Source organism: Papaver somniferum, chromosome 10, assembly GCF_003573695.1.
Source record: "Papaver somniferum cultivar HN1 chromosome 10, ASM357369v1, whole genome shotgun sequence".
NCBI lineage: Eukaryota > Viridiplantae > Streptophyta > Magnoliopsida > Ranunculales > Papaveraceae > Papaver > Papaver somniferum.
In genome coordinates, this window is record NC_039367.1 from 139,878,980 (window position 1) to 139,891,085 (window position 12,106).

The 12,106-nt window shown below is 35.0% G+C and overlaps 1 protein-coding gene and 2 long non-coding RNA genes across 4 annotated transcripts; 1 reads left to right on the plus strand and 2 right to left on the minus strand.

The window, feature by feature from the left end:
• Positions 1-461: 461 nt before the first annotated feature.
• Positions 462-4,095, minus strand: LOC113317472. 2 transcript variants are annotated; one of them, XR_003343561.1, is made up of 7 exons: positions 3,647-4,095; positions 3,371-3,556; positions 2,893-2,946; positions 2,571-2,646; positions 2,055-2,142; positions 1,422-1,526; positions 463-877 (listed from the first exon to the last, which is right to left on the minus strand). It is a non-coding gene; the product is annotated as an uncharacterized LOC113317472 (long non-coding RNA). The 2 variants fall into 2 exon arrangements; XR_003343560.1 differs by having other exon boundaries at positions 462-1,526.
• A 1,244-nt stretch (positions 4,096-5,339) lies between these two features.
• Positions 5,340-6,710, plus strand: LOC113318426. Its single transcript, XR_003344532.1, has 3 exons — positions 5,340-5,393; positions 5,581-5,629; positions 6,648-6,710. It is a non-coding gene; the product is annotated as an uncharacterized LOC113318426 (long non-coding RNA).
• A 359-nt stretch (positions 6,711-7,069) lies between these two features.
• LOC113316331 lies at positions 7,070-11,578 on the minus strand. Its single transcript, XM_026564537.1, has 8 exons — positions 11,513-11,578; positions 10,016-10,066; positions 9,857-9,928; positions 9,718-9,768; positions 9,520-9,618; positions 9,307-9,414; positions 8,427-8,503; positions 7,070-8,336 (listed from the first exon to the last, which is right to left on the minus strand). Exons 1-8 carry the CDS (start codon positions 11,576-11,578, stop codon positions 7,070-7,072), a joined length of 1,791 nt encoding a protein of 596 aa, XP_026420322.1.
• Positions 11,579-12,106: the final 528 nt, after the last annotated feature.

Consider the following 12,106-nt stretch of genomic DNA (forward strand, 5'->3'; position numbering starts at 1 on the left):
AAGCACCGTTATTCTATTTGTCGCAGTGCACCTCGATAAAGCAACATATAGTTGTCCATGTCTGAACACAGGAGTTCGTAAATCGATCCCAACGTACTTTACAGACTAACCTTGTGATTTGTTAATTGTCATTGCATATGCTAGCCGGACAAGAAACTGGCGTCTTGTCATATTTATATTCAGTTCTGAAACGGATGGTTGAAACCACTAGTGGAAAATGGAAGTTAAACCATTGCCAGGACAAGACGTGATATCGTTAAAAACGACTGTTCCTATGAGTTGTAATTTAGAAGTGGTTTTTTCCAAAACGACTGTTTCTCACAAAGGTTGAAATCTTTAAAAAAACTACTTTCTCCATCAGTGTGTTAATAAGATTGATAAGACTCTGATAGATACAATGGTTTATTACAAAAAAAAAATGGATTGATTCAGATGAATTTTAAGCAAACATTAAAACTGAGATCAAAATTAAAACTAAAATTATTATATGGAAACAAAATTAACATTTATATTAAAAGGTGGATTCCGTTTACAACTTCAACATTTAAGTATTACCCCGGTTTAACATATCAAAACTTTCAAAACACACTCACTAACTTCAATTGTATAAACATAAAAAAAAACAAATCGGTAAACAACACTAGTATAGATTGAATTCTTTGAATAGCATGTCCGCAAGAGCAATGCCAGCAACAGTTTCATCCTCCTTTGTGATGAAGTAAGCTTCCACTTAAAACCTGGAAAAAAGGGCTCCAACACAAAGGATACTTTAGTTAAAGCACATCTGCAAGTACATGGACACAATAGCATGTCCGCAAGAGCAATATCAGCAGCAGTTTCATCCTCCTTTTTGAAGAAGTAAGCTTCCACTTGAAACCTGAAAAAAAGGCTCCAACACAAAGAATACTTCAGTTAAAGCACATCTGCAAATACATGGCCACAATACTACTAGTCAATGACACTGTCAAAAATAAAAGATACATCGCGGTAGGCTGCTCGAGTGTTCTCTACAACAGCAATAACAACAACAATGAGCACCAAGGATGACCATATATCATCTAGAAAGATTAAGATCTATACTAGTCGATTATATTGGAACTGTCGAACATTATAAACGGTGCAGAATTTTACACCTAATCAAAAACTGATCATTGGTTCAGAAACTGCCACCCGAGAAAATAAGGGAAGGGAGAATTGACTTACATATTGTGCATGAACAAGGAAGGGAATACTCTGGTTGATAGTATACTGATGATCTTAATTTGGTGTTCAGGATCCAAATCAAAAACTAATCATTCAGATACACTTGTTGTCATAAATTCAAGTAATGAATTACTTACAGATCCTTAGCCTTAACTAAATATACACTGACAATTTTTTTCCTAAGGGAAAAACAACCAAGGGATTTGTAGGTTACGCACCATATCCAGGGAATTCAAGTAAGTGAATTTGTAAGTCACAATGTCTTCCATGAAGAGGATCCAGTGAGTGTATCCAATAGCTCCTACAATGCGAAACACAAGTACCTAACCAACATAATAAGAAGCTGCATTAGTCTCTGAAAAGAGAAGGCCGAGGTAAACAACAAGCATATCACGAAGCATACGACAATGGCTTTGTAAATATTTACGGTGATGCTCCAAAAGCTTATACAAGACGGTCATTTATGGTGAGAAATTTCCATCAAATAGGAAAAAGGTATAAACATAAGCGTGATGATTAAAGCAATATTTGCATAAAAGTTATATAAAGTTCCAGTGGCACAAATTACTGAAACCGAATGCTAAAAGGCTACATTTAACTCTGCTTAAATCCCGACATGCATTTCAAAAACATGATAAACACACTTCATCAAAACAAATAAAAATCTACATGAAACGAAAGAGAAATCACATAGATTTCGTCGATAGTGCTTACAACTCCTTCAAATAAAGTTAAATCTTGAAAATTGTATCCTACATTTCCATTCAGTTAATTGAAAGTAAAACAAAGAGGAACTCGGTACACCAATAATACTAATTAGATCTATAGAAATAGAAAAGGTTGAAATATACTTATAAATTATTAACAGGCGAGCCAGTGCCTCCGCAAGGATCACCACCATGTGGAATTCATTCTGCTAGCTGTTGTGGTGAGTTCAAGCTAGTATAGATAACCCCAAGAGCATCAGTTGTAGATCAAAAACATGCAAAAGAGAGATCCTCTATTAGTTCAAAATTCATTGGCCTATTCATCAAAAACTTGCAACATAGATACATCATTTGCTAATGTGTGTATAGAAAGTCGGCCACTACAATCTAAGTAGACAACACATATACATCTGCATCTCATTAGACAGGGACGCAATATATACTTCTCCATCTTGGTCCTCGCAATAACAGACAAATTTTTTCATCCATGCATCTCATTCTTCATACAGGCATCTCATTTTTCTGTAATTCTCTTTCACTATTTATATAAATTCTTCGTAGAATTGAAAAAAAAAATAATCTTATCTTTCATACCCACAAACTCAAAAGCCTATATGCATTGTATTGTGTGCATGTGCATCTCTAGAACTCACAATTTACCTGCTATGGTCAGAGTTTTGTAATTGTCACCTGCCATGCAAGTGCTTTTCCATCTCGACATGATCTCGCCAATTTCCTAGTCAGTCATTTTGAGACAGTAAGAAACTGATTGGAAAGTAACACAAATGAAAAAACTTAATCAGAGTCCCATGTCTGAAATTCCAATACTTAATTCAAAATTTCCCACTACTTCTTAAAAGAAAATGTATTTGACAACAACCAATTTTATACCCAGAAAAAGCCCGTTTCACTTTATTTTTTATCAATAATAATTTGCAACCATCGTTGAAAAAATTCAATAAGAATGTAATGTAACCCTCACCTGAACTCCTCAACCCTATGTAAACTCCATTACCATAGACTCTTGGTTCAACACCTATGATACACAATTGAAGGCCAAACATTAGTTTTTATATAAACACATGGCTTCTTTGAGAACCAAAGCAAAATTGTACATTATTTTCTATCAGGCATTTCAACAAATAGTTAACAAGAAACATCATTTGCTAATGTGTGTATAGAAAGTCGGCCACTCCAATCTAAGTAGACAACACATATACATCTGCATCCATGGGGACCTTAGAAGCTAATAAAAATGAATTCTTTTTCTGCAAATTACTTAGTGAATTATAAAAATCGGACATTTAGAATAAATAAAAAAAAACAAATCTAACCCAAATCTTGAAATACCAAATTATCATACTTTGAAAGAAAAAAATCCAGAAATTGTCATACCAAATTACTAAATAATGAAGAACTAGGTATAAAAATGGAACAAAAAATTTGTGGAAAAAAGTTACCAGTCAAACTCAGATCAACAACTTTAAAATTTCCTGGAACCTTAGGAATACATTTCCTTTAATTACTGGTCCAATTTCTTCAAAATCATAATTCGAACCAATATCATTTGATCCAACTGGAGTTTCTTCTTCCAATTGAAACATCAACAGATTCAACTGAAACTTTAGATATCTCTTCTCTCTCCTCTGTAATTCAACCAAACAAAATCGAATTAGAATAAAATCAAAATTAACCTCATAGAACACAGTACAATAGAGGGAGAGATCGACACTAACCGACAATCGATATGAAGTGTCTGTATTAGTTATTGCAATCTCCGCCATGAAGCAAAATCACGCCCTAGAATTTTTCAGAGAGAGGAAGAGAAAAACGAAACTTCTGGCCATTTGAAATCTAGGGTTGGGAAAAAAATTTGGAAGTGTTTTTTCTTTCTTTTGGTATTGCCGAGAATCTGAAACTTTAAAGATGAGATTTGGGTTTAGGGTTTTTGGGTATTATTAAGCTGCCGGTGGTCGTGTGTTGATGGTGACTGAAAGGAGATATAGAAGAACAAGATGGTAGTGGTGGTGTACTCGGGGTGATGGATTGGTAGATTCAAGGTTAGGGTTTGGTAGTTTCAGTTTCATCTTAAGTGGAAGAGATGGAGAAGATAAGAGAGAGGTGTACATGTTAGATTACAAAGAGATAGAGAGAGAGATAAAGTTTCAGCAAGAGAGAGGTCAGGATAAATCTAGGGCTATAGAAACTATTTGCTCTCACAGTGGTTATTTAAACTTTGTACTTTTACAAAAATATCCCATAAGAAAACCATTGTTTTAGAGACAAGTTTCATTTTTTAATTTTTTATTCCACTTAAACGACTGTGTGCCACTGCACCAATGTCTAGCTCTTGCTATCACAGTTGTTTTCTTAAATCTTAGAAAGTGGTTAAAAATCAATTTTCCACTAGTGAACATTATTCTTGGCAGTAATACCTCGTCCCCTGCTTTGTGCCCGATTAGAATTTTTGCTTGAAGTACATGTTTACCATATTTAGTAACTAACAACCTTGTGCCATTACAAAGACCTTCTGACGGGGCGAGATTTCTCATTAGAATAACTGGACAACTAACTTTAAGTTGTATCTTGAATAAAGGCATTCCATCAGCATTCAATTTGTCTGCAGCTAAATATGTGTATGTCTCACCATCCAAAATATCCAATGCTTATTTTTTTATTTCGTTGACATCATCATTACGTGCTGATAGAATGATTCTTTCAGTTAGCTGTTCAGAAGATACCTGATCATCTGTCCCTAAACAGGGGTAAAGTTTGGATATGAGTTCTTTCACATCTTTGCATTTATGCACCGAAGGAGGGAGTTGAATTTTTTCTTCTGGATTTGTCCCAACCTATCACATAAGTAAATTATCCATTTTAATGTCTAAGGTTATTATTGTTCTCAAAAATATCAATATTAGAGTATCAGAGAATATTATTACCTCTAGTAATGTCTCAGCGAACGCAATGTTTTCAGGTTCTTGAAGATCAAGACCCATATTCTTCGTAAGTGTCAGAACAATTATATTATTCCAGACCACAGATTTTTTGAGGCACGCACCTACGACGTCTGCATGGCCGCCATTCGGTGTAACTGGCAGGGTATGCCTGAAATCTCCTCCCATAATAACCGTAATACCTCCAAAAGGTAATAATTTGTTTTCACGTACATCTTGAAGTAATTTGTTAACCGAGTCCACAAAATATCTATGTTGCATTGGTACTTCATCCCATATGATCAGTTTTGCTTCTTTAAGGAGTTTAGCTTCTGAACTTTGTTTAGGAATTGAAAATACGATGTTTACGTTTATTTCTATCGGGATATTAAATGTCGAATGTGCAGTTCTACCCCCTACCAAAAGCAACGAAGCAATACCCGATGATGCAACGGTGAGCACTACATCTGCCTTGAATCGAAAACTTGCATCTATTGTGTTGTATAGAAATGTTTTCCCTGTCCCTGCGCTGCCGTTTAGAAAAAAGGTACGACCATCTCTTTGTTGCACGGACTCTGTTATTTTATCGTACGATGACAACTGTTCCGGATTTAAGCTTACAATATTTCTTCTAAGTTCTGGTTCTTTTATTGAAAATTTAAGTTGTCGATGCTCGAATATTAATCTGTTTCCAATGATCTTACCCCAATTTTCTTTTGGTTTCGGCATTGTAGGAAAATGTTTTAGCTTCTTGCCGGATACGCGCAGTAGTTTGTCCAACAGGTATAATCCATAATCCAATGTTTGTTCGTCTGTTGGATTCTGAATGTTGAACATTGTTCTCAGTCTATGAGGAAGATCATCGCATATTTTCAAATCAAACTTTTCCCACAAAATTTCTAGTTCAGTTGGGTTAGAATCTGTTAAAATTATTTTGAATAGTTTTCTGAGCTGGCTACCTGTTTGGATATCTACGGCTTCTTTAAGAAACTTCATGGATTCTCCGTCATTTTCTAGTAGTCCAAGTGCAATGCATGCTCTTTTGAATGTAGGTAGCAAATCACCGTCCAATGTCTTTAGACGTCCAAATGAATTTGCACCTGGAACAACAGTCAAAAGTAATCTTAGGTAGTATAGTTCTCCAACATTAGGAGAAACAAAATACATTCTAGCGATTGCAAAACCATGTTTCCTAATGTGCCAATTTCTTGTAGTTTTATCCCAGACAAAGTGTTGTGGAAACTCTTGGTACGTATATTGAGGTGTTGTAGGATTTTCAGCATAATACTCAAAATAAGCCATCAATGTCGTCTTATAGTTCCCAGCTTTCTCCGTAACCCCTTCTATTGACCCTGTTGATTCATAAATAATTCTTTGCTTGCCTGGCAAATGGATCGCCAATATCACTACGCTCGGTTCTTCTTGGTGCATGGAATAACCGAATAAACGGTGTGCATCTTTAGGTGGTCCAATATACCTTGCATCTATATACATTTGAACCTCATCTATTGATCCAACAATAACTGTTGTTTTATCATATCCTTTATAGATGTATTTGTTTATGTATTTCACTGCCCTTACTCCAGCACATATCTCGACGTTTATATGACAGTTAAACATTCTTGATAAGTGTGGATTGTAGGGTACAACATCAGTATTGTATGCTTTACGTCCTCCCCGAACAATAACTTCTCTTCCGTCATTACTACGTCGATATACTGGATACCCACCACCGTCTAAACATGTAGCATCGTTGTATTTTTTTGGGTATCCTTTGATACATTTTCCTTTTTTCATACAGGGGGCCTCTGGATTCCTATCACCGCATGGACCGTGCACCATACACTTCCTTATTGTATTAAAGAGGAGTGGATCTTTCTTCTCATCTGGAAATTCAGCCGAAAAAAATTTGTTCACTTGCTCAACTGTACGTATTTTGTCTGATTTCTCCAAGAAAATTAGTAAATGCATATGCGGTAATCCACGTTTCTGAAATTCAATGGTGTGCACATGACCAACAACTTTGTCAAACACATTATTTTTGGTTATCTCATTCATGAGAGCTTTCCTTTTTAACTCGAAAACTCGTGCCACTAAATCAGGACGATGGCATGCATATTGGTGTTGTAGAAGCTCGCCTTGGATTTTTGGCCAATTCGGATTGGCAGTCATAGTGAGAAAAATATCAGGATGATGGTTAAAGCGTGTAATTGCCATTGAATCTTAGTAGATTTCATACATGTTTCTTGGACTCCCAATATATGAGGATGGTAAAATGCATGGTGAACCTCCTTCTTTAGGTGTTAATCCAGCATCTTTCATTTTTATTATTAAAGCATATTGATCTGCACGTAGCTTTATCTGGTTAAATCTCAAAAAATTTAAACGATTTTGTTCAGTCGAAGCCCATGCATCTACTAAGAATTCTTGGAATAGTTTTCCTCCTCTCAGAATTGTTGAATATTCTGAGTGGCGCTGAAAAAGATAGTAACTGTAAAACTGCATCTGAGATAGATTTATTTTGGTAAAATCTTTTCCATCCCATTGTGCAAGTTCGGTGCTCCAACCTAACTCACCGTAAGGGAATAGTAAAACATAGTGCAAAGGTAGATATGTAGGATGACATTCATTAATTCTTGTAAATCCTTTTCCTGCTTTTAGATGCAAAAGAATATCACAGGGTGCTTTTATGTCGCTGGGCTTTTCAGGTACGATGACGGATACTTCTTCCGCGGTTGGCATATTATATCGCCTCTTATCAGAATTCTCGTTAAAATGTAGGGAGACCTGCACAGGATTCTGAGATGACACCTCATTATCTCTTAAGATATCGTGTGCTTGACGAAACTTCGTAATGAAAATGTTGTGCTCCAATAGTGTATCCTGGATAATTTTAAGAACTTCTCTACTTAGATTTGGATTTCTTTTTTCCCGTATAGCCAATGCATGAGATGGATCATATATGTATAGTTGCGAGTAAATTGCATCCTCTCCTTCTTTAGGTGTCAAAGATCCACTATTATGTCGTAATTCACCATGTATTGAAAAACATGGAGGTCCTCCTTCTTTTGATACCCTTGTGTCGTATTTGCATCCAAGACTTGTAAATGCATTAGCAGTATTTAAACTTCTAATATTTTCCCTAAACGTCTTTGATTTATCATCATCACCTTCAAATAATTCTCTTAATGAATCAGGAGGTGTACACAGTGCTGGCAGATTAAATTTTCCTTTATGACAACATTTACCAAATTTTGGGTTCTTAAAAGATGATTCGGTTAATTTCTCGTCAATCCAATGCAGAGCACCACAAAATGAGCAGGGAACGTCCATCTTTCCGAGATAATTTCTTCCGGTCTCATTAAAATTAACAGCAGGTATATTTCCAACAGCTTTAAGTACATTTTCGTATTCGTCATCAACTTCTTCATCCGAAGAATATTCATAATCAGTATACTCATCAGAAGATATATCTGGAGCAGGAATAGACCTGTTTGAAAATAAATTACAGCACACATCGTTAAAACAATACTCAAATAAAATTTATATACATTGGTACCTTTAAATTTTAGTATATTACATCTCATTTTCATCTGAAGTGGATGGTGTACGTAGTGATCCTATCCGCTTATTACTTCCCATAACTACTGTATTCATCTGCAGTGAACGCAAAAAAGATAGCTAGTCAGCATACACAACATCAATATATTTCTTTTTTTATTATTTTAGATGTTCGAGTAGATATTTTCACAATGCAACGATTAATAATTGAGTGGTTAAGTTCAGTGGCCCCTGTAGCATCATCTCATATTTACCTGATCTTCATATGCAGCTTCAAAGACATTATGATCTTGTGGCTCTTTTGTCCTTATTTTTTTTATGCCGGGTATTCTGCAATTACAAAGACACCAAGTGGTCGATGAAATGATTTGGAAAATGTTCTAATTGATGATCAAAGGGATTAATTCCCATATTTAAATGACACAATAATAATAACAGCTGCATTACGTGACATCATTGATTTTTATCCTTTCTTAATATTTGTACCTATTCTGACATTCATTCCCTCTTTTTCAGATGCTATTGCTAATATGAACTTACTATATTTCGATGTTTCCTTTCTAGATTTTCCACTGTTATAATCTCAGATTTTCCACTGGTGGGACACGAAGGAGGAAATCATATTCAACAACATCTGTAAGTTTCATTCAGAAACTGAAAATATAAGTATCTTATGTATTCCTCACCTGTAATTTTATTGGCTCCCCTTTCTTTTTTGTAATTGATGTTGAATTTGTAATTGTTGTTGAGTTTCCATTTACTCCCGTTGTATTTTTTCTTGTTTCTCTCTTTCACGACGTTTTTTTTTGTGGCAAGGATGCAGCCTGTTGTGATATAAATTTAATTAATCTCTTAATATTCTAAATCAATGTTATCGTAGACATGAATCGAAAGTTTACTCTTGATGGCTCCTTTTCTGCTTGTCCTAAGGGTGCTCCCCGTGGCTTAGAAAGATGTTGATTCAGTTCTCTGCTGCGACGTTGTCGCTGTGACAGTGACATCCGTGCCTATCAATTCAAGTAAGTGCTTTTATCAAACGTTTGTAGATGATTATGTTATTAAATGTTTGAATTTACATAATATCTATGTTAAACCTAATGATAAAGCAGTACTCTAGCTCTGTCAGTAAAAAATTGATTACGCCCCTCATTGCAGCATAATGCTTCAGGTTGAATAAGAGTTGTTGGAATAACAGAACGTGCTATCTGCTCCTGTTATAAATTTAAAGGAAAAGAAATTAATTCTGAGTCTGCAGCAAAGATATGAATAAAAAAAAATTAATAATTTCTTCTTTCTTTTAGTTTATGTACCTTCTCTTGTTTTTCTCTTCCACGACGTTTTTTTTGTGCCAAGGATGCTGCCTGTAGAACAAAAAAAAAATCAATATTTGCACCTATATTCACATGATTATGAAGAGTAAATGTAGTATTAGTTTGATAAGAAAATTACTGATGGGTTCTTTCTGGGCTGTTGAAGAAGACTTGTTGGGAGAACACCTTCTTCTAAAGGTTCTTTTTGTGCCTGTTGTAAATTTAGAACAGAAATTAATTAGTTGGGAGTCTTAAAAATCAATATCTGCATCTTTTTGTCTCTTTTCTTAGTTAATACCTTTTCTTGTTTCTCTTTTTGACGGCGTGCTTTTTGTGCCAAGGATCTTGCCTGTTTAGGAAAAAAATCTCAATGTGAATGTTCTTATTATCAAAGTAAATTAATGTATTCTTATTAAGAAGATTGAAAAGAAAAAGAACTCCAGTGTGAGTGTATTCTTATTATTAATTGAGTATGAGAAGATTACTGATGGATGGTATTGTAGTTGCTTTGTCAATTCTATGATGCAACATGACAGAGGCCTAAAACAAAACAGAAGTTAGTAAACCAATTTTAATTCAATTTTTTTTTGCAATTTGCACAACCGAATAATTACCTCATATTTTTCATTACCTCATATTTTCCTCTGGTAATAATAGAACTCGTTGTCGTAATTGAGAATTGAAAATAAGTTGATTGATTGATGATTCTTTCGTCTTAGGTTGACGCCTCTTATAAGGTAAAGAGTTTGGTAAGGAATTGGACAAAGAAACTGAATCGAGGAATGAAATGTTTAGGAAAGGTAAAATTGAAGCGAATAGGAGAAGTTTTGGAGAGCTATTTTTTAGGTTAAACTTAAGAATTAAATTCACATAAGGAATCTGATCCGTGTCATAAAGCCGTCTGCATTGGTCATGAGTAAGTTGGTCGGAACCATGTTCAGAAAACAAACTGCAACATCGGCTAACGTTAACTTTGGTCGGGCCAAGTCACGATCTTTGCCGTTACTCTAATTTTGAGAGATGTAACAGACGGTTTGATGTGTCCCAAAGACAAACTCACATATTTCCCAATCTCAACCGTTCTCAACCTATTTTCGATGGTCAGATGTGTTCCATAAACAGACACCACTTCTTTTTATACTATTGATACAAAGCTCCCTTCTTCAATCTTGTCTCTAGTTAAACCACGAAGAACAACCCTAGTTTTGTTGTTTCAAATCTTTAAATGAATCTCAACCTATTACATTGTAAATAATCAATTACACCCCAAGAATCGAAAGATAGTACATAATTGTGAAGATATGAATGAGGAATACTTTAGAATCGTCCCCTTTGATTCACTTCAGTTCAAAGATACAAATAAAAAAAAACAATATTCTACAGCACGACTGCATTATAGACTACAAAGGTACATGCTTTCCACTCGAATTAGTGCGCAGGTGAAGGCTTGCATAGTTGCATATAAAAAATTGGAGATTTCTCGCCATTCAGTCTGAATATGAAAGACTAAAAGAGAAAGTACATTTCCATAAAAAAAATACATTCTCGACATTCAGATTAACCGCAAAGACAATTTTTTCGACATAATACTTGTTTTCATTCTCGTTCTAACATAACGTCGAGAAATCAACATTTCTCGACATCCAGAGTGATCGGGAATGAAAAACAAACTTCCCATAAACTTTTTGTGGATTTTGGTGTCTTAAAATGTTTCTAAGTCCCAGTTCCACATGCTTCTTCGGAAGTCCGTTGTTCTTGCGCAGCCATTTGTCTGTGTATCAAGTAAAATCAATACCTCATGAGAACTGTGTGCTACTATAATTTTACCATTTCTTGCTGCCAAAATTCCAAATGTTGTCATCTGAGCTTAACTATAATCACACAGTAGGTAAATGAACATATTAACAACATAAATTAATCAAGAAACAAAATGAGTTAGGTTAATAAACTAAAGTAAATTACCACCAATAAAGCTAGATTACGTCTCAAGCAAAATTTCCATTTGAAAAATAGTCAGAACCTTAATTGAAAGTTTACCAAGGAATTTAATCTGTTTGGTATTATTGAAAATTCAACTACAACTATAGGAATCCGTAATTTAAGTGGGTAGATCTCGGATCACAACAATACAACGCCGTCTCCAACTGATCTCACTCTTTATAAACACAAGTCACTTAGCAAAACTGGGATGGATTGTCCAAGTCTCTCTACGTCTTTTTTTTTGGCTGCTAGCATTTCACGGCTCCATTTTTTTCCCGTTTTGTTCAACATCATCACAGAAAGATGGCTCATACGGTAGATCCATATTTTATAAGTTGCTTCTTAGACTTAACACCCTATGCACTTCTGCTACTTTCAGCTCTTGAATGTTGGTTGTGCTAGCTTGGAA